Source organism: Vespula pensylvanica, chromosome 2, assembly GCF_014466175.1.
Source record: "Vespula pensylvanica isolate Volc-1 chromosome 2, ASM1446617v1, whole genome shotgun sequence".
NCBI lineage: Eukaryota > Metazoa > Arthropoda > Insecta > Hymenoptera > Vespidae > Vespula > Vespula pensylvanica.
In genome coordinates, this window is record NC_057686.1 from 18649028 (window position 1) to 18669580 (window position 20553).

At 41.8% G+C, this 20553-nt stretch overlaps 1 protein-coding gene across 7 annotated transcripts in view; it reads right to left on the reverse strand.

Annotated features, from left to right (window-relative positions):
- The window catches only part of LOC122638139 (voltage-dependent T-type calcium channel subunit alpha-1H), a 52333-nt gene that overhangs the window by 15817 nt on the left and 15963 nt on the right, over positions 1-20553 (reverse strand). For 3 of the 7 annotated variants that reach the window (XM_043830860.1, XM_043830859.1, XM_043830864.1), the window contains exons 6-18: positions 19653-19824; positions 16634-16672; positions 10361-10464; positions 9709-9884; positions 9343-9435; positions 8982-9160; positions 8341-8513; positions 7277-7635; positions 6528-6749; positions 6132-6261; positions 5682-5986; positions 4706-4857; positions 3403-3606 (exon numbers count right to left, since the gene is read on the reverse strand). In XM_043830860.1, coding sequence (XP_043686795.1) covers positions 3403-3606; positions 4706-4857; positions 5682-5986; positions 6132-6261; positions 6528-6749; positions 7277-7635; positions 8341-8513; positions 8982-9160; positions 9343-9435; positions 9709-9884; positions 10361-10464; positions 16634-16672; positions 19653-19824 — 2308 coding nt within the window. Of the gene's footprint in view, positions 1-93; positions 215-3402; positions 3607-4705; positions 4858-5681; positions 5987-6131; positions 6262-6527; positions 6750-7276; positions 7636-8340; positions 8514-8981; positions 9161-9342; positions 9436-9708; positions 9885-10360; positions 10465-16633; positions 16673-19652; positions 19825-20553 lie in introns of all 7 variants that reach the window. The other 4 variants (XM_043830861.1, XM_043830865.1, XM_043830862.1 and 1 more) reach the window with 4 other exon arrangements.

Sequence of the window (20553 nt, forward strand, 5' to 3'; positions counted from 1 at the left end):
GAGAGAGAGAGAGAGAGAGAGAGAGAGAGAGAGAGAGAGAGAGAGATAGAAAGCCCTTGAGAGATACGTGGGAAAGTATCCTTTTGTAGGTACCTGAAACACCGTCACAATAGCCCAGAGTAACGAGTCAAAGTTTTTCCTATCACACTCGACGTCAGAGCTGCCTTTCATCGTTTCACAGAATTTGCAACCAAACAGGTTCATCCCGAGAATACTACAACACAACGAAACGTGCAATGTACTTCTTTATCCATATAGTATAGAAATATGAAGAGACAGAGAAAGTGAAAGAGAGAGGGGAGGGACAGGATAGGTGGGAGGGAGAGAAAGAGAGAGAGAAAGAAAAGAATGGAATGGGGAAAGACAAAAACTTAAGAAACTAATAAACGAAAGAATGAGAAAGAGAGAGAAAAAAAATAAAGAGCAAGAAGCTAAACTAACATAACGAGTTTACAAAGCATGGCGACGACGTAACGTGCACATATACCACGTATACATATTAGTATATACTCGAGCATCGAGAGCGCTCGATGCCCACTTCCAAAGTATACTCGTTCTACGTTAAATATACATATATCGTAAACACAGTGGCAAATACCGAGGCCCGTTAGTTTCTCCGTATGTGTCGGCGAGAGAAGAACTCTCTAACGTTACTTCGAGTTCTCAACGTTTTTGCAAATCCGAAAGAGCGCTCTAAAAGCGGTCCTTGCTTCGATTTCATCGGGTACTTACGTCCGTAAGAGAGTCTAACGCCTTCGTCGTACTTGAACGTAACCTTTGGAAACGGCTCAAAGTAAGTATATATGTAGCTGCGTGAGTATCTACAAAACGTGATATCCTATAAATCGTATGTACATACATACGTCACAAAAGCGTTTAATGTTTCCTCTTTATAGAACGACGGCGACGGCGGCAACGACGGCGACGACGACGGCGACGACGATGACGACGACGACGACGACGACGACGACGACGACGACGACGATTCTCAAAGGGATAACTTTCGCATTAGCCGAGTTGGACCGCCCGCCAAGTATCTTTATCCGTGATTTGTGAAATCCCAAGTAGTTTATAATGCTGACGTTTCGGACATTCGTTTCTTCTACCTCGTTGCTCATAATCGTGTTACAATAACGAATACTACGAACGAGTAACTTCTCACACGTTATTGGATAACGAGGTCATTGATCCAACGTCGAAAGCTACGAAATTTATCGTTATCTACTCGAACGAATACTAATTGTAAGTAAGGTAATACCTACACACCGGTAAACGACCATGACAGATTTCGTTCGACCTACGTTCTAAACGAAAAGAAGAAATAAACAAAAATGATAGACAAATTGACAAATAAAAATACGCCGTACATTCGCAAGCTTTTCTAAAATATCGACGAGCGCACACCGAGCGTATGTCGCTTAAATAGGCGCTTGTCAGTCAAATCATACGAAGCACAAAGTAAATAGAAAAGAGCGTAGAGTAGGAAAGATCGGTGAAAGAGATTTATTTCGTAATAAACATATATGTGTGTGTACGTATTATATACATATATATATATACACACACATATATATACATATATACATAGACATAATAACCTTTCATACGATAGATTATACGATAAGTAAAGTAGCTTTCATACTCGGCGCTAATTGTACGAAAAGAGAAAGAGAGAGAAAGAGAGAGAGAGAAGAGAGAGATACGTCCAAAGATAGAGAAAAGAGAGAGAGAACACAAAGCACCATGCATGCACGCAACACACACGCGCAGAGATTTACGTAAATAAGCACGTGCCACGTATATATACGATGTGCACCTATAGCATACGTGTGTGTGTGTATATATATATATATATATATACACATATAAAAATACGATATGTGCACACGTTATATAGATAGGCACGCGTATCGTCACACCCTTTCTAACGTTTAATTGCCGTCACCTAAACGTGTATAAACACGTGAGCAAAAATAAATTTGGTACGCTTTCCATCGAATATTTTCTATATCACGTCACGAATGTGTGCGATGATTTTCGCGATGAAAGAAAGAGAGATAAAGAAAGAAAGAAAGAAATAGAGAGAAGGAGAGAGAGAAAGAGAGAGAGAGAGAATGAAGAGAGAAGAGAACAAAGAAATTGCGAAAAAGTAAACGATAATTTTCCTGAACGAGAGAAATGAAGATAGAGATGGAAGAACGAAGATATAAACGAGAAAGAGAAAAAGAACAAGATAGATAGAGAGAGAGAGAGAGAGAGAGAGAGAGAGAGAGAGAGAGAGAGACAGACAGACAGACAGACAGACAGCTTTTGCGAAAAGTTCTAGCAGTAATCGAAATGGAACCGTTTTGAAATTTAGATGACAATGATGGAAAGGCTCGATTGTTTACGAGAATGATTCGAATGCGAAGAGAATGGAGTCGGTTCGTTATCGTTTGCCAGTCTACCGAACGGTTAGACACCGATTTGTTTCTCTTTCTAAAGGCTTCGTAAGCAAGAGCCTTAGAGAGATAGATAGATAGATGGATAGAGAGAGAGAGAAAGAGAGAGAGAGAGAGAGAGAAGTCGTCGCTGTGTTTGAAATCCGAAATCCGGGAGCTTTGAATCGTTCCAATTATATCTGGGAGAATCCATAAGAGATAAGTACGTGAGAAATTGCGATTGCAAGGTCGGAAGACGTTATGGCATCGTTTCGACTTGGAAATCGCGATTCTTCAAGGACAAAATTAGTAGACGAGGACGCATAGGAGTTTAGGAAGCGCGCCTTCCCGAGCGAAGCCTCTAAAGCCGATTATTGCGAGTGTCTCGAGTTCCTTCGTTATGCTTCTCTTGCTCCAAGCAAAAGATCTTTCCTTCCTTTAGCTTTCTTTACTTTTCTTCTTTTGTTTCTCCAAGGATTACGCCATCCTCGAAATTTAAGTAGCTATATAATCTTTCTGTACTCGCGATCTTTTCCCCCATTGGAATAATAAAGCGAGTCGTTTGGTTTTTTTTTTCTCTTTTATACGCGTACCGTCTCGTACTTATTCCGGAAAAGAAACTGAGATAATGTGAAGAGAGACGTCTCTTTTGAGATATAAAATCTGAACGATCGTTGTGATACAAACGAATAAAATCAGGCTCGCTGAATTATCCGAGCGGTCGAGAAGAAAATATCGTGAATGAGAAAGATCTAACGAAGGTGGGTAGAAGCTTAAATGAAAGAATGAAAGTCGATTGATTTTCGCGCGTCGCGAATAAAATATTGTCGTTAAATACGATCTCCTAAAATGGCGATAAAAAATCCTAGAATGGCGTAACGGATTAGAGAGATCTCGTCGATCGAAATTAGTCTTGTCGAAGGAGAGGACGACGACGAAAAAGTAGCTATCACTCGCAAAGTATCGAAATGGGTGGACTTACCTGAATATAAAGATGAAAAGTACTAAAAGGGAAAAGAATACGGCAACGTTATCCATGGTACGTAACATGACGAAAAGCTGACGTCTCAAGTTTGGCAGGAAGCGAACCAACTTCAGAATCCTCAGCAACCGGAAGGTTCTAAGGACGCTCAGACCGGAACTTCCGCCTCGTTCCTCCACGAAGGATTGACAGAGCTCCACGATGCTGCGTATCGTAGACGCGTATTAAAGAGAAATTTTAAAGTCTATATTTATTCGTTCTCGCGAGAGAGGGAGAGAGACGTAAAGTCGGGTAAGACCATCGAGAAAAGTTCTGCTTCTTGCAGTTGTTCCTCTTCTCCTAAAGTTTCAATAGGGAAACTTCTTTCAGAACTTTTCACGGAATGTTTTACCCATAAATGGACGATACGCCGATGAAAATGTGAGAAAAACTATACTCTCCTTTACAAGTTTTTTATTAAAAAATCAGTCATTTTGATCTCGCTACGATTCGATGGAAAATATGAAATCCGAATAAGAGAAAGAAAAACGACGCGTCGCGTGCAAATAACGTTGTTATAGACGAACGTTCTAGGTCAGTGGTCAGCTAGTATTTGACCTACTAAAAGTGTTCGCGCGCGCGTGCCTGTAATGGATGTCTCGCGGGTAAGGAGCAAAGATTTATATAAAGGAAACTAATGTCCCTTGGGCTCGTTTATGTGTTTTAGACAGAAAATAAAGGAAAGATTTGTCTTCGGCGCTGCATCGGATCGCGAATCCAGTGTAAGTATACGTACAACGAGGGCGCTTTCCGTTTCTCGTTTCTTCGTTACGCGCGATGTGAAACTTCACCAACTTTGTTAAACTTTTAAAAATTACGTTCTAAAATTCCATCCGAAAGGAAAAATTCTCATTCCGAGATAAGATGGAATTGAAACGCCACCGCCAAGAGTAACAAGGAGCGAATTTAAAATTTAACAATAGAGATATTACCTATTTACTTTTTCTACTTTTCAGAAACATTTAGAGCGAACTTTTTCGTAAGAAGCGGATCCGTCGATTTCCTCGAAAGTTAACGTACGCGGATAAACGCGGATACGCGAGAAAAGTATCGAAGCGTTCGATTGTCTTGCCCGTTGATCGATGATTCGATCGCTTTTTCGCTTTGATAATTAATACTCGAGGCGATAGAAATATCGATGTATCAAAAGGTATCGATCGTTTCTCTCTTGAGAAAGGCTCGCTCTTATGGCGACTTAGAAGACGATACGTTCCAGTCGGCGCGATGGAAAAGAGCAAAGGAATAGAATTAAAAAAATACCTACCTAAGGATCACGACGATGCCGTCGAAGACGTTGAAGCCGTTGCTGATATAGCCGAACGGACCTTCGGCTATTACCTTGAGTAGCATCTCGACGGCGAAGATGGCAGAGAAGACGATGTTGCTTATCTCGACGAGCACAGTCAATTGCTCCGGCTACAAATCGGTGAAAGAAGAGTGGTGGAGAGGAACGAAAAACTCCAATGAGATAAGAGAGAGAGAGAGAGAGAGAGAGAGAGAGAGAGAGAGAGAGATTCGTAGGAGTAAGTAGGTATTGTAGTATAAAACTTGAAAATCGAAGCGATTATCAAGAAAAGATCTGCCGCTTAGGTGGTAAATACTAGACGCGCCGCGCAGGCATTCGCTGAAAAGCTATTGGGAATAAAAGGCTCCGAGACGAGGAAGATGCTATTACCGATCCGAAACGATTATTACCCGCATTTTCCGACGGGATAATCTCGTCTTTACCGTTTTATTAGCTTTCGGGATATTTTCCAGCGAGCAGTTACCGTTCAGCCACGATCAAAAACGCGTAATGCGCGACGAGGAGAAGGCGATCGCTGACCGGATTACGTCGTCGTACCTAAATAACGAAATAAAAAATTCTCCTTCCCTCGAACGGGGCGCGTCGCGTCTGGCGATTGAAGCGTAGAACGTTTCCAAATTAATCATCGATGCGGCGAGGCGCGGCAGCCGCCGTAAAGTGAATCCAATCGCTCCGTAATTACTTGTATGTAATTACGTACACGCGGTCGTTTCTCTGTGCGAGTCCAGAACGAACGATCGTAAAGGAAAATAGAATTCGAAGTTTTCTTCGAAAAGTTCGAGCAAGCTTTTATTTGGAAACAAGCGATTAGGAAACTCGATCGTGATTACGATAATGTCCGTAGAAACGAAGAACCGATATGTTCGTAGATCGAAGAAACGAAGGAAGAATAAATCTACGCGATAAATTGGGGAAAAAAAAAGCGTAGACGCACCTGATTGTGGTACTCGATACCCATGCTCAGTGTATTTATGAGAATCGCCAAGAGTATACCCTGTTGAAAATACTTGTGTTCGACGAGCTTCTTGATCCAACGTCTTATGCAACGTAATCCGCAGATGCAACGATTTCCGATAGTCCTGAAGAACCTTCGAGTTCTCGAGGACCTTCGCCATCTTTCGCCGTTCTCCGGCCACTGATCGAGCCCGCTTTGCGCGTCGCAGCAACACGAACAATTTTCCAAATCGGAAGACAACCATTGTGCACGATCCTCCAAAATAATGTGCCGTTCCGTGATACCTGTTCGATCAAGACAGATTCACTTTCGTGTTCTTCCTCGCGGCTACCGCCGTGGTATCCGACGTTTCTTCCCTCGCGGTAGAAAATTTCGATTATCCGAACTAATTGAGCTCTCCGACTCCATTGGCAAAGATACTTCTCTTACCTTTCGTAAGGGAATTTAAAAAAGAGTCGAGCGCCAATTGACCGGTTGGCAAGGCAGCGCTGAGAGCTCCACTGAGTGCCAGTAATTCTTGACACGTCATTGCTTCGTTCGTACCCAATTCCACTTGCATCTGGGACAAATGGAAAGGACGCAACGTTGATAGGAGATCGAGCCAATTGGAAAAGAGATACGACGAACTTTGACTCTACTACGAAGCACGACTGAGATGAATCTAACGCTACATGATCGTTGATCGAAGTAAATAAATAAGAGAGAAGAAGGAAGTAATGTTCCTATTTGATAAAAAAAGAAAAAGAAAGAAAAGAACAGAAAAAGGTACAACTCTAAAGTAAAGTATTCTACGTATAATTGCTACGGAAAATGAAGAGAGAATACCTGTGCACGGTCGGACAGCGGGCTAGACCAAACATTGCCGTCACCGGTTTGCGTCATTTTTTCACTCGAACAAACGTTACGCTCAGTAGGAGCGACCGTGGGACCAGATTGCACCGTGTTCCCAACGCTATTGCTACCGTGTAGCAAGACCACGTCGCTGAACATAACGCTGCTCCTTCGTCGGTAGTGAGTACACGGTGGGCTCAGCAACGCGTTATTCGTCTAATTCGCGTGAGAAATAGACCAAATGAATCCTTGACATCTTCTCCTTGCTCCCCATTCCAAGTCATTCTTTCGTCGTCAAAGTTCGAGTACTCGGTTTACACGATTCTTAGAAATCTCCCCTTGATCCTTGCGCCGTCTCAAAGTTTTAAGTCAATGAGCGGCATTAAATATGTAAAGAAAACTCGGCAAGTCTCTCTCGCCGAAAGTTTCGAGAAACGTCTCGAGTTTATTAAAAATGCTTTAATTACTTCAAACTATATGGACTGGAATCATGGAAACGTCTTTTCTTCGCTTTGAATTTCATAGAAACGCGTAAGAGAATGATTAAAGCTATAGAGACGAGCTATCTCGAAGAAATTCCGACAAAGCACTGCTTCCAAAATAGGGACTAGTAAAAACTTTCCGAAGAGATGTTCGAAGCTACGTTAATCTACCAAAGAGATAAAACTAAATGAAAAGATAAAAATAAAAGGTATATCGAGGTGATGGGGGTAAAAGGTGTAAGAACAAGGATCGGTACTCACGTCGGTCGCGTTGGAAATGATATTGTCGCTGCCGTTACAGGAGACGGAGGCGGCGCGATATAATCCCGGCCGATTGTACGAATTGCTCGACATTTCAGCCTCGGAAACTTCAGGACTCGCGCGTGGAGCGATACCCGTGTTTCCGTTGCCAGCGCCGTTACTGGAAACGCCAGTGGTAATTCCAGCCTGCGAGGCCGGCCCATTCGTTGCAAATTCTCCGACGCTACCGCAGATCCCGGATGATTGCTGTTGTTGCTGCTGCTGCTGCTGCTGCTGCTGCTGCTGCTGCTGCTGCTGTTGTTCCGCGTACTCTAACGCTGCCAATAGTCTGGGGCACCTTCCGTGATGAATTTTTCTGTCTGAAAATTGCCGGAGAACAAACGAGGTCGCTCAATGCTCGTCTATCGCGATCAAAGAAGAGAAATAGAGAGAGAGAGAGAGAGAGAGAGAGAGAGAGAGAGAGAGAGAGAGAGAGAGAGAGAGCGAGCGAGAAAGAGTTTTTACCTCGATGAAAACTATCGGAAATCATTGGCACAGCTCGAAGACGAATTTAACGATTATTTGAAATTACGAAAAATTAAAAAAAAAAAAAAAAAGCGAGAAAGGGAAGCTTTGGTTAAGCGAATCTCCCTGAATAAAAGAGCGTAAGCCGGCCTAATTAAAGCATCCTTGAAAAGTAGCTAGGCGCTTTAAAGCTACTGCTTAACGCTTAATAATTCTAACGACGTACAATCCCAGGCCGATTTTATTATTCGAAACATTTATACAAGCCTACCCACGTATCCGATTTATACTTTCGTACGATTCGATATAAATTCAAATAAGCGAGCATTTCGAAACTGCATAATCGGATTATCGCGTATTCCCTCTTTCTTTTCGACAAAAAAAAAAAAGAAAAAAGAACGACGGTTTACTTTTTCTTTTTCTTTAATACGAATCTGTCCGAAACGTCGCGATCGTAGGTGCACCATGCGTACCTAGTGGATATAACGCAAATGTTCTCCAATGAAAGAGAGAGGGAGAGAGAGAGACAATAGGGTAAGCGATCGATAAGAAACACTCACCACCGGCTGCTGCTCTGTTCGAGCCTGCTCCGCTGGGAGCCGACCGGAACGGCTGACCTTGTTGTTGTTCCTTAAGCAAATTTTGCTCGCGTTTCTGCTGCCTTCTGTACTTCCATAATCTGTACCTCTTCATCAGTCTTCTTTTACCTCTTCTCCAAAGATGAGCTATGTATCTGATACCGCGAGAAGAATATTTTTCTTATTCAAATCCCTCGAGCACGAGACGTAATCAACGCGGATGAACATTAATGAAGATTTCCATTATGATACGTGACTCTAGCGAAAATTCGAAAAATAGGAAGAACTCGGAGTAAAATAGTCGTGGACGGAATACGACGAATCATTCTCCAACTTTCGGAGATAATCGATTAAATAATAAAGAATATCTAAAGCAGGTCACCTAAACCGCCAGTAGTTTTGAGAACGAAACAAAATGAACTTTTTTATCTCGTGCACGTTTCGTATTCGAGCGAAAATAAAAGTGCTTTAATGAAATCATTCGATCGTACATACGTTGGTAAAAAAAAAAAGATCGGTCGGGTGACCCTTTTTTACGAGTCGTCGCTCATTCTTTTACAAATGTTTTGAACGTTCGTACGGAAGGAGGATGTTAAACCTACGTATGTTGACGTAGCGCTTACTTGACAATTTCGGCGTAACAGGTAGTTGGTTCGGATGTATTCGTAGACGAAGCCAGGGTCGAAGTCGAATGAAACCGAGCGCGCTCTAATCTCATTCTTTCCATCTCCCGTTTCTTCGTCTCGGAAAATTGCGTCGCTATCACGACCAGGCAAAGATTGATCATAAAAAAGGAGCCGATCTGCGAGAATTAGAAAGTGATTTTAACGATGAATCGACCATCGCTGTACGAACGTACATAGATAGATATAAGACGATACGCGAGAGTAAATAAATGAAAAAGAGAAACGAAAAAAAAAAAAAGCAGGAAAAAAGGAATAAGGGAGGAAAAAGAAAAGCGGCGTTAAACGAAAATGTACTTACGACGATCAAGAGGACAAAATATATCCAATCCCAAAAAGAATGAGCATCCTGCACGTAGTACATTATATCCGTCCATCCTTCCAGACTGATCACCTGCGAGAGGCTCTGTTCGTTATCATCTATCGACCCGTTTATCGTTCCTTCGATAGCTCGCGACTAACGTTTATCGAACGATCGCGATCAACGATCGCTTTGATGTATTTCTACGTTATACTTTTTGTTACCTATGCGATCGTATCGCGACGACGATAATCTTTACCAATAGTACAAAATTTATAAGAATTAACGCTAGACGTTAGGAACGGATCGATATTGCGAGCGAACCCGTACGATATTCGTTAGATTAAAATGAATGATGTCACTCACGAGAAATATGGCTACCCAGGCCAAGCCGATATTATCGAACGAAATTGTGCCTTGAAAAGGATTATTGCCCTGACCCTTGCACTCGGTATAATAGTAATTCCAGTTAACGCAGGTGTCGTTGCTGATAAACGTCGTATTGTTGTTCGGTAAAGCTGTACTATTGCACACCAGATTTCCTGAAAATTAATACGATAGTTCTAACGATGCGTAAACGACGTGTCGAGCATCGATCTGCATATCTGCACGCCGACGATGAGGAATATAAATTGCTTTCGAAGTGGCGATCGCGAGATTGGCCAATTCGACGGGACGAGAAAAAAGAGATCTATTTAAAAAACAAAAAAAAAACAAAAAAAAAGGAAGAGAATAGCAAAAAATTGAAAAAAGAAAAAAAAAGGAAAAATGAAAATGAAAAAAGCCGTCTCAATTCCGAGAGGAAAATTTGATTCGTTCGTTCTCGGGATCGGCCACGGAATAAAAGATTTTCCTCTCGTAAACGAAACAACGATTAAACGATTTAATGACGTTCGAAGCAAGATATATCGAATTCATTCGAAACGAAAAGTTTTGATTCTAATTCCACGATCGTGTATAGCTATACGCATGGAGATAGTGGGAAACGGCACGAAAATGTGCCGAGGAAAATACTTGCCAAACTTTAGCGGCGGCAAGTTGCTGCAAGAGTGCATACCGCTGTCGTCGGGACGCGAACAAATGTAGTCCTGACCCTGATACTCGAAGTACTTCTCCAGGTCGCTGGAAAATCAAGGAGGATCGGAATTAAATCGATCGACTTTCAGCCACGCTCTCTCGCTCGTACAAAATACGTACGTACAATAGGTAAGTACATACATGTGTGTCTCTTCGAATCTAAAGGCTTGCGTGTGCAACTTATGCTTTATGCACGGACTAATGCACGGATGCACTTTCGTTGCATGCTTCGTTTATGCGTCACAATTACACCCTGTCATTTATGCGTATAATTGTGTAAGGGTGGCCCGATATACATGTATCCTCCTTTTTATTTACCTCCATGTATACATACGCATCGAACGGACTCTTGTGCCTGTCTGCCGATGCATATGTGTGTGTATGCGTGTGTGTGTGTAGATATATATATATACACACACGCGCGTACTTATGTAAGTAGAATATTTTTATATAGCGATATATACATATACATACATAGCATACAGAGACGTATACGTATATGTACGCACGCGCTCACGTGCAAGTACATACCTGTGTACAACGACATAGACGTGTCAATAGCGAAGAGTTTAAGCCAAATGCATGTGTCGACACGAGACAGAGTGCACGCGAGAACAAGTGGCGACGTTGAACGGAAGAAATGAAGAGAGATGCGAGAGAAGAGAAACATAAAACAACGAAGAAAAGAAAACGAAGAAAATAGCGTCGATAGGATTCGAGCGTTATCGCGAAAGTGCAAGAAGCGTTCTTCTCGCTCCATTTTTACAGCTCGTGTTACGTCTTTAAGCGTGAATTTCTAGCTAGTGGTGTACGCGCCTAGATATCCCTCTCTTTCTCTCCTACTTATACGTAAACGTATTATATGTAAACGATATTTTCTCGTGGAATCAATTTCAAAATAAGATCAGATAACGTGCGTTTTCGAGAAAGTAAAATGTGTGTTGGCGGCAGAGAGAGAGAGAGAGAGAGGCACGTAGAGTCTTTTAATCTAATTTAACATTTCCGAACTTGCATTATGCATCGTGTGCCAACTAGCACATTTTATTAGTGCGGCACGGTCAATTAATAATCTCTTAGGGCGAAACCATATCGTGTGTCATTTTAACGTTGCGTAGGTCGATTAATCATAATCGTTTTAACCTTTTCCATCTTCCATTTCTTTCTTACGTCCCTTCTTTATCTTCCGTAGCAAAACGATAATGAATACCCAAATAGCACCATTACGTTCTATGAGTATTCTCAATACTTTCCAAGGATATTTCGATATTCCAAAAATACATCGATGAAACAGATAAATGGCATACTCGAGTACCTCGAAGCGCAAAATAGATAATATTCGCTCTAAGCTACATTTATATAAAGATGAAAAAAAACGGCTACGTCCCAGGGACAGGAAGTTTGCAAACGCGTGTTCATTAAAACTTTTTCCTAGTTTGAAACTTTGAAATTATAGCTTTGTATATGTGACGTCGTTTTCAAAAGACTTAACATATTATAAGACTAATTGTATTATAAATTTCTCTTGTTAAAACAAACGACTATAAGCCTAGGAAACAATTTAGCGAATTTGTTTATTTCTCTGATATTTGTTGATCTAAGACTCGATCGTGTTTATCGATAGAATAAAACTATAAAAACCGAGAGGAGACGCGAGAGAAAGAAAACTCGTGGAAACGTGTTTGAATTTCAATTCCACGAACTCGTATCAATAATTAGAGAACCCAATAAAAACCAATGAGAGAAAGTACACGCGACGTGTGAAAACGCGCGAGAGCGAGCAAGAACTAAACGAATTTAATTAATTATAAAGGAAACGAACGATATCGGCGACTCGCGATTCGAGCATAGCCGGTTTCGTTAGCGACTTGAACCGAGAATTTCGAATAGATTACTAATTTCCTATAAAACTAATCGATCGTGGTAAGAATATTCCGAGAGAATAACGTTTGAAATAAAATATGCGTACGATAACGTAACCCGCTATCTGGGTAATGAATATTATATTTCGATAAAAACGATTTAAGCCACTTGAAAAGTGAACTTTGCGCGCGAACCGTCGTAAAGTATGCAAATACCTTTGGTCAGAATCTTGAGAATTCTCATGGTAATTTCTATCTGGCGCGATCGTCGAGTGCGATTAAATTCCATGGAAAGATAGTTTCTCGTCGCAATCGAGATAATACGAGGTAACAGTAGACTTATCGTGCCGCTATCGTCGTCTAAGAACGTCTAAATTCATTCTATCGTTGTCGCATGCAGGTCTGGTGATAATATTTTTATACACGCACACACTCTCGCATCTTTACAAGGTATATCTACCCGTCGCGTTAATCCGCTTTTTCTTCTCATCGTTTTACAGGCATCTTATCTCTCGGTCATGAAAAATTCACTGACATCTTTGGCCCGTTTCGTTTATCAACCCCCTCGCGTTTTGATAACCGACCCTCTTATCCATCCTTTGCTTCTTGGGACTAAGTAAACAAATAACAACGGTCCTTGAAGGGTAAGGAAACGTATGCGTCCATTCTCCTTGCGATCGCGGACGTGGCTAATGAAACTGTTGAAAAGGGAAAGAAGGGAAGAATGAAGAGTAGAGAGAGGGCGAGAGCGAGAGAGAAAAAGAGAGAGAGAGAGAGAGAGAGAAGAACGAAGACGAAACGAATTGGAACGGTCTCAAAGGCAGACTCGTTAAGAATAATTGGAGTGCGAAGGGATTCGAATTCAAAGTTACGTACATGCCATCCCGCGAAAGCCCTTCAAGTTAAAGAGAGCAAAAGGGTGTCCTCCAGCGAAGCGACTTAACCGCACAGCATCGCATTCTACTCTGGCGATAGCGCGCGTTTGCTCTTGTATTCGAGTATCTCGGCTAGCGCGTTGCGCAACCTAGACGCACGAATACGCGTAGCGCGCCAGTGTTGGAGAAAAAGAAAAGCTTTTCCTTCGAATTTCTTCAGCGTTGAAGAAAAAGGGAGAAAGAGAAGAAGAGAACGACGCGACGCTCGCGGTCAGATGTCGATAAACGTTCGAAAATAGCCGTTCGAAATAGCGGTAAGCATCGATAAATTCGCGTTGGCTCGATGGAACGGATAGGAAACGTTCCGCTTTCGCGTTCCATCGCCGAGTTTTCATTAGCGCTCGCTCTCGAAGCCTTACAAATTTCGCGCTCCGATTCTATTCGCTAGGCTATCGAACGATACAAGGAAACGTCGATCTTTACGTTTCTAGTTCCAAGATGGCTTAGCATTTTAAACGAAACTGACATTGACGGTTCGATTCGGTTCTGGTCGATCCACTAACTTTCACTCGAAAAAGACGATCGAAGCTAATGGAAGCGTTTATTTTTCCCGGCGGCCTTTCTTTCGTTTCGGCTGCTTTCCGTGATCGCAAATCCGGTTAATACGTGTTTCGTTATTTTTAGTAAGCTATTATAAGACGGTACTGCTCGCGATAATTTGTAGGAAGGAACTATAACGTATAGGTATACGCGTACGTACGCGTGCTTTTAACCGAGAGGGGAAAAGGTCAGAAGAAAGGAAAAACTTGGGGATTTTTTCTCGCCCACGAGATAAGCGTCGTTCGTCCTTTAATCGATCAACCGAAGATCGGAAAGATCACCTTTCAAGACGACGTTCTTCCTGTGAAATCGCTACGCCATATAGCCTGTTGCTTCGAAAGGTCTCCTAGTCACCGGAGAGTGCTACCTACGAGTAGTTAAATATCTTTGAGCACGCTTACCCAGCAATACCGAGCAGTACCGTCTCAAGGAAAGCCGCCAAGGTTTCCTACTCCGTTTACTTTCAACGTAAAACTCCTCGTCGTCGAACTTGTCATCGACTCTAATCGCTTCGACTACGCTCTCTCTCTCTCTCTCTCTCTCTCTCTCTCTCTCTCTCCCCTCCTGTCTTCTCTCGCACCGATTATTGCAACACAGTCAAAGGAAATGTACTATTTTTCGATGACTTTTTTTCCTTCGAGCCTCCTTCAGAAATATCTGAAATCTGCACGGCATAATCGTCAAGCTCGTTCCTTCGGTCCTTCCAAACCCATACAGTCCATATTTTCGTCCTCGTTCTGTCATCTCGTTAAATCCTTAATGACCTTTGACGACGATCGAATCTCGAAATAAGAGATCGGAAAATACGACTTCGACGTTGAAATTAATCCGCCATTACGAACGGAATCCCGAATCTCTCGAACGTGACTGCGCGTATTAATACAAGAGAAAGAGAAAAGAAAAAGAAAAAAGCATTCGAAATTAACGAGAATGTCGTCTGAGTGATCGTTCGATAGTTAGCACGACGAAGAACGGAGTTAACGACCCGTCGTTATTCTACATTTTAATACTCGAGCATAAGCGAGAGCGCAAAACGACCATGTAAACGAAAAGTAAGTCTAGACGATCTTGCGATAGAGAGTAGAAAATGACTCGAGATCGATACGAAGTCGGTAGAAAACGATTATCCCAATCAAGAAGAGAACACGCATAAAAGATGAAAGAAGATAGTTACATCGATCAGATTGAGAAAGGGGATGCACAGAGAAACAAACAATGCATTGAGTCCTATTAATATATGTATACATGTATGTATGTATAAATAGATCAATCGGAGAGGTACAAAGAAAAGAGGTGACAGACACGGCGTACAAGAATGTGTGTGTGTGTGTGTGTATGTGTGTGTCACACAAAATTATCCAACGAACGTTCGTAGCTGAAATATCTTTCTTATTATCGCAAATAGGAAGAGAACATAAAGTTGCATAATACGAGGGACAAAGTATGCGATGAGCATCAAACGTTCCTTTAGATCTTCAAAGATCAAGAAAAATATTTCATGGAAAGTATAGATATTGATATAGATATAGATATAGATATAGATATAGATATAGATATAGATATAGATATAGATATAGATATAGATATAGATATAGATATAGATGTAGATGTAGATGTAGATATAGATGAGATATAGATATAGATACAGATGTAGATATAGATATATAAATCGAGAGAAAAGAAGTAGAACACATCGACTCGTGCATCGAAAAACCTGTCGGAGGCATTCGTCGTATCGACTCGGCGATCGGAAGGAGAGAATTGAAAGCACGAAAGAGACGATCCGTTTTTTTTATTTCTTTCCAAATGGACAAGAGCGACGATCGATTCACGAACGAATCCGCTCAGAATCTCATCCTTTCTTCCTACGAACGTCAGAGATCGTAATCCGCGTGCCGTGTTATTACGTAGAACCGTACCGTAAGGAAGCGATACGCGTCTCGTCCTAACTCGACCATTCGTCGAACGACGACAAGTATGCTAGGTCAAGGATCGACTTAAGGAAAAAATACTATTTTTACTTTAAAATCTCTCGCGCGACGATCGTTCGAATGAATATTATTCGATCTATGGCATAGTGACGTTAGTCACCTAGTTTCTCCGCTTAATTTTTGAAAAAAGAATTTGATAAAAACTGGAAAAAATTGTATAAAAATCGGACGTTTCCAACGTTACGTCGCGCGAATCAACGAAATTCACGTGGCGTTATACAACGATCCAAACTCTCCTAATCACTTTTGCCATGCGTAAAATCTTCGTTTATGTCTATCTAGTTTCGAACGGAGAGGTAGGATCGAAACAGATAGCTCGAACGATAATCGAAAAAATATTGCTCCGTTGTTTTCAACACGAGTGTAGAGTCGTCATTCGACCTCGATATACATATATGTACATTTATAGACGTTAGACGTCATGATACGGCATATCTGTCCGCTCGACGTTCGAAAATTCGAAAATTCGAATATATTTAGCGAACGACGCACGAACCAGAATCGGGTACTCTACCCGTTGTCCGTTGTCAGGCAGCATGCTTGATTAACACACTACAGTCATAGCCGCAAACGCTCTTGCGAAGAAACAAATAGGTGTATGTAATATATATCTGTGTGTGTATGCGTGTGTGTGTGTGTATGTGTATATATACATATATATATACACGCTTCATCTATCTATATACTATATATATATAGTTGTTTCTATCGTACAATTATTTACATATGGATGCACGTGTATGTATATCCGACGATATATTTATGTAATATAATTAACATAAGTTGATATATATATATATATGTGTATGTGTGTGTGCGCGCGCGCGCGTGTATGCGTTTATTTGTGTGTATGTGTATGTACAGCACATTGTTCTCTACTAGAGCTTACTAAATGCGTGATCGAACCGAGTACTCGTCCGAGAGTAACCTGCAACAGCGAAACAACAGCCTGTCACTGCTCCCCAAGTGTTACATACTTATTATATTTCTACGTTTTTTTTTTTTAGCTTTCTAGTTACGAAAGAAGTAAAGGAAACGAAAAATAGTAGAGAGGGTGGTCGGGTTGAAAGGTGCCGAAAACAGATCGTATCTTTTTCTCTCTAAATCGATAACGTTGAGACATTTTTCGTCTCGCTAATAAAAAAATATACACTTGCACGTTGTTATTATTATATTTTGAGCTTGCTCGAAATTGTTTTTTTTTTTTCTTTACTTGGTCGATATCGATGAGTTTTTGTGCGCGCGCAAGAATACGAAACGCGAGCACACACTTGCATAACACGCTAGGTTGAATTTTGCACGACCTTGGATTTAATGAACTCCGCGTGCATTTTTTTCCTTCTTTCTCCCTCCTGCGGCTCGCATTGAGTGCGGCTTTCCAGACACCGCTTAGTGCTCGTTAGAATAGAAACTATGAAAATACGTAGATGGGTTTATATCGCAGAATTGTTGCGTTCGTTAATTTATCGCGCGACGTTACCTCTTCCACGCTTGAATATAAACGAGTTTGCTCTTGCGTATCAAGTTTGATCCCACTATCGTAATAAATAAATCGACTCGAATGGAGAAAGAGGGAAGAAGAGTTTATATATATATATATGTCTGTGTATGTGTGTGTGTGTATCGCATACGTGTCGGTACACATACGTACGTAGGACGCCTTCCGGCACTACCGTGAGAAAAACCGAAGAGACGAAACGCGTTCGTACGAAGAAACTTGCAAGATAGAGACTCGGAGAGAAGAAAAAATGGGCGTAGAGTAGCTTAGCGAGAGATATACGCCGCGAAAGTCTCGACAAGCGACAGCTTTGCGACTAACTCGAGCCTTTCCCTCATGCACTTTAGTTTGCTGTAAATGCGCAATATTTAACGTAGTATTAATGTATCATATGTAGGTATATGCAAGTATATCTGAGGGGTGAACCGCAAACGCGAACGCTCGCAAGGTTCTCTCTTCTCGGCGGGCTTTGAAATTTCTCCTCTTCTCCTAGCATAATTTACTCGATCCAGAAGCTAGCGATAAATCTTAAAAGACTTTCGTTCTTTTAATCGCAACAATTTGAAAAGTCGCTTTATACGGTTCATCCTGTATCTGAGGAGTGGGTTGAAAAATATCGTCGGTCGTTACCTTCTCTCTCGCACGACTTTGGAAATCGTATTCGTTCGTTCGTCAAAAATCATCCTGTCGTACCTATGTAAGTAACGATCACAAACTGGCAAGCATCAATTGCGAAGCGTAAAGGAAGCAAGTTAGTTTACTGCAAAAGGAGAGATCGACGAGCCGTCGTATGCGAGGCAAAGAAAATATTTCATCCAATAGAGTGATGCGAATCGTTGAAATGTATAGAACGTAGAGAACGTTTTACGCCTCGATACGCGAAGTTCTACGCGTGCATGCTTAAATATGTGTATATATATAGATATAAGTATATAATAGAAGTATGTATGTAGACGGATATAGAGGTATAATAGTATACAGACTCTCGAGTGCATGCGAACGGATTGAAACAAGTGGCAGTAAGTGTGTAATAAGATGTATCGTAAACTGAACTTGGTACGAAAGAATTTCTTTCGCGAAAAAAGCAAATTGTCATTTTCATGAAAAACAAGATATACGCGCGCCTACTCGTGAGCGTAGTCGCGAAGAGAGTAGCGTCTGTGAAAATGACGAGTAGAAGAGCCACGGAGGAAATCGCTGGTCTTGATTAGGGTAGGCGATATCGCATCGCGGTTAACCGAGATAAACCAAATTTCGATATCGGAAGGGACGAAACGAAAAAATTCGACAAAAATACGGTCGACGATAACCTCGACGCGAAGAAGGAATCGAAAAGGTACGTTAATTCGCGAGAAGAAAAAAAATAACGAGTCGCGTAGTCGCGAGAAAATATTCGTCGAAATTCCGTTGAGGTTTTAATGAAATCGTTAAATTTTGATCAACGTGGCCGATAGCGTTGATCGACCGTTCTCTCTATCGTCGAGGAACTTTTGCTCGTTGGTAATGTCATCGAAGGAATATCGAACGTTCGCCCTAGCCAAGCGGGTCGCTTCTTATTGTTTTCGGGCTCGAAAATGCTGAAAGAGGGAAGGAACAAAGACGAGAGATAATTATTCCCTAGTTCGTTGGTCGCGCGTCGCGTCTAACGAAGCTGCCCGATCGGATCTCCAAAGTCATTTCATTAGAGAGATATATCGCGAGACATCGCGACGCATTTCGTTCGGCGTCTTTTCTCCGGAAGCGGAGAATCAATGACGTTCGCCGACGTAGACGTCGTCGATAAGACGCCGGCCTTCGTAGACGCCCCGGTAGAGGCACCCAGACGCCGAGGAAGAACGCCAATCTATCGTGGAATTCCATTAAATTTCTGATTAATGATTACGATTGAACGTAGAGAGCGTCCGTAATAATGCAACTATAAAGACACGAGTTAAACTTAGTATAATATAATGAGAAACTCGAAGCGAGCCATCTCTATCGTTATTATCTCCTCTATCGTAATCCTTAATCAACGAATGAAATAAAAAAATGTCGATAAATTCGAGACGCTACTCTATCGAATCGTCGGTGAATGGAAAAGTCGAGGAAATAAAATGGACTAGAGAATAGGGAAAAGTAGAAGGAGGTTAGAAAAGGGAGACGACGACGAGTGGAAATGGAGAAAGAAAGAACGTCGGAGAGAGTGTGGTCATGGATGTGGAACGAAACAAATGGCAAGGAAGGAGGAGCGGAAGAAGAAGAAGAAGAAGAAGAAGAAGAAGAAGAAGAAAAAGAAGAAGAAGAAAAGTAAACCGACGAAAAAGTCTGGCCGAAGGACAAATGCGGACTTCTTTTTCGTTCCTATCTGTTCCCCTCTTCCCGCTTTCGTCTTTTCGTTCGTCGGCCAGACGGCGACTTTACTTGTACTTACTCGGGATACTTGACGTTGGGAAGAGCCTTGAGGAAGCAACGTTGACGCAGGATTCCCTCCCAGAGCTGGACGCCGACGATACCGAATATGAAAAATACGAAGAAGCACAAGAGGAGGACGTTGCCTAGCATCGGAAGAGTGTCGAGCAGCAGCATCACGAGTATTCGCATACCTGTTGGACGATCGATTTGGAAAGGTTAGATATTGGCTTGTTATCGCTTTAAAGAAGGAGAGAGAGGTATACGTTCCTCGAGATTCGATAGACGTATCTCTCTCTCTCTCTCTCCCTCTCTCTCTCTCTTGTTCTCTTCCAAATTCCCACGTTCGAGATCCATTCTATTTCCGCGCTCCGTACTCGTATATATCTGCTCGTAACGAATATTCTTTCGTAATAATGTCATAAATCCTTTCGATAACAAGGAGGAAAATTCTGAGCAGTTAAATTGCCTCGATAAATTTCGCGCTGTAAACGCTTCGCGAGCTCACCAATCGAAGATTCGAATCGGTCGTACAATATTAAAGAACGCATTCATTTTAAACGAACGAACGCTTTCTCCACGTACGATACGCTACGAGGCATTAAAACCGATCGTTACAAGCGAGATAATTTTTCGTACAAAGGGACCCAACGACGAGCAATTTAAATAAATTGATATAATCGCTGCCGTTGTTGTCGTTGCCGTTGCCGTTGCCGTTGCCGTCGTTGTGTAGTCGGAATCGATCGCACGCGCGCATGCTTGTTTGCGAGATGATGGGAAAATCGCGTATAAATAACGAAGCTTGTTTGTTTACGTTTACATAACGCGACGTACAAAGAAAGAGAGAGAGACTTTTAACGAAACGTCCGACCGTTTTCACGCGTACCCGTAAAAGCGACTATAAGCCCAGACGGATCGATGGC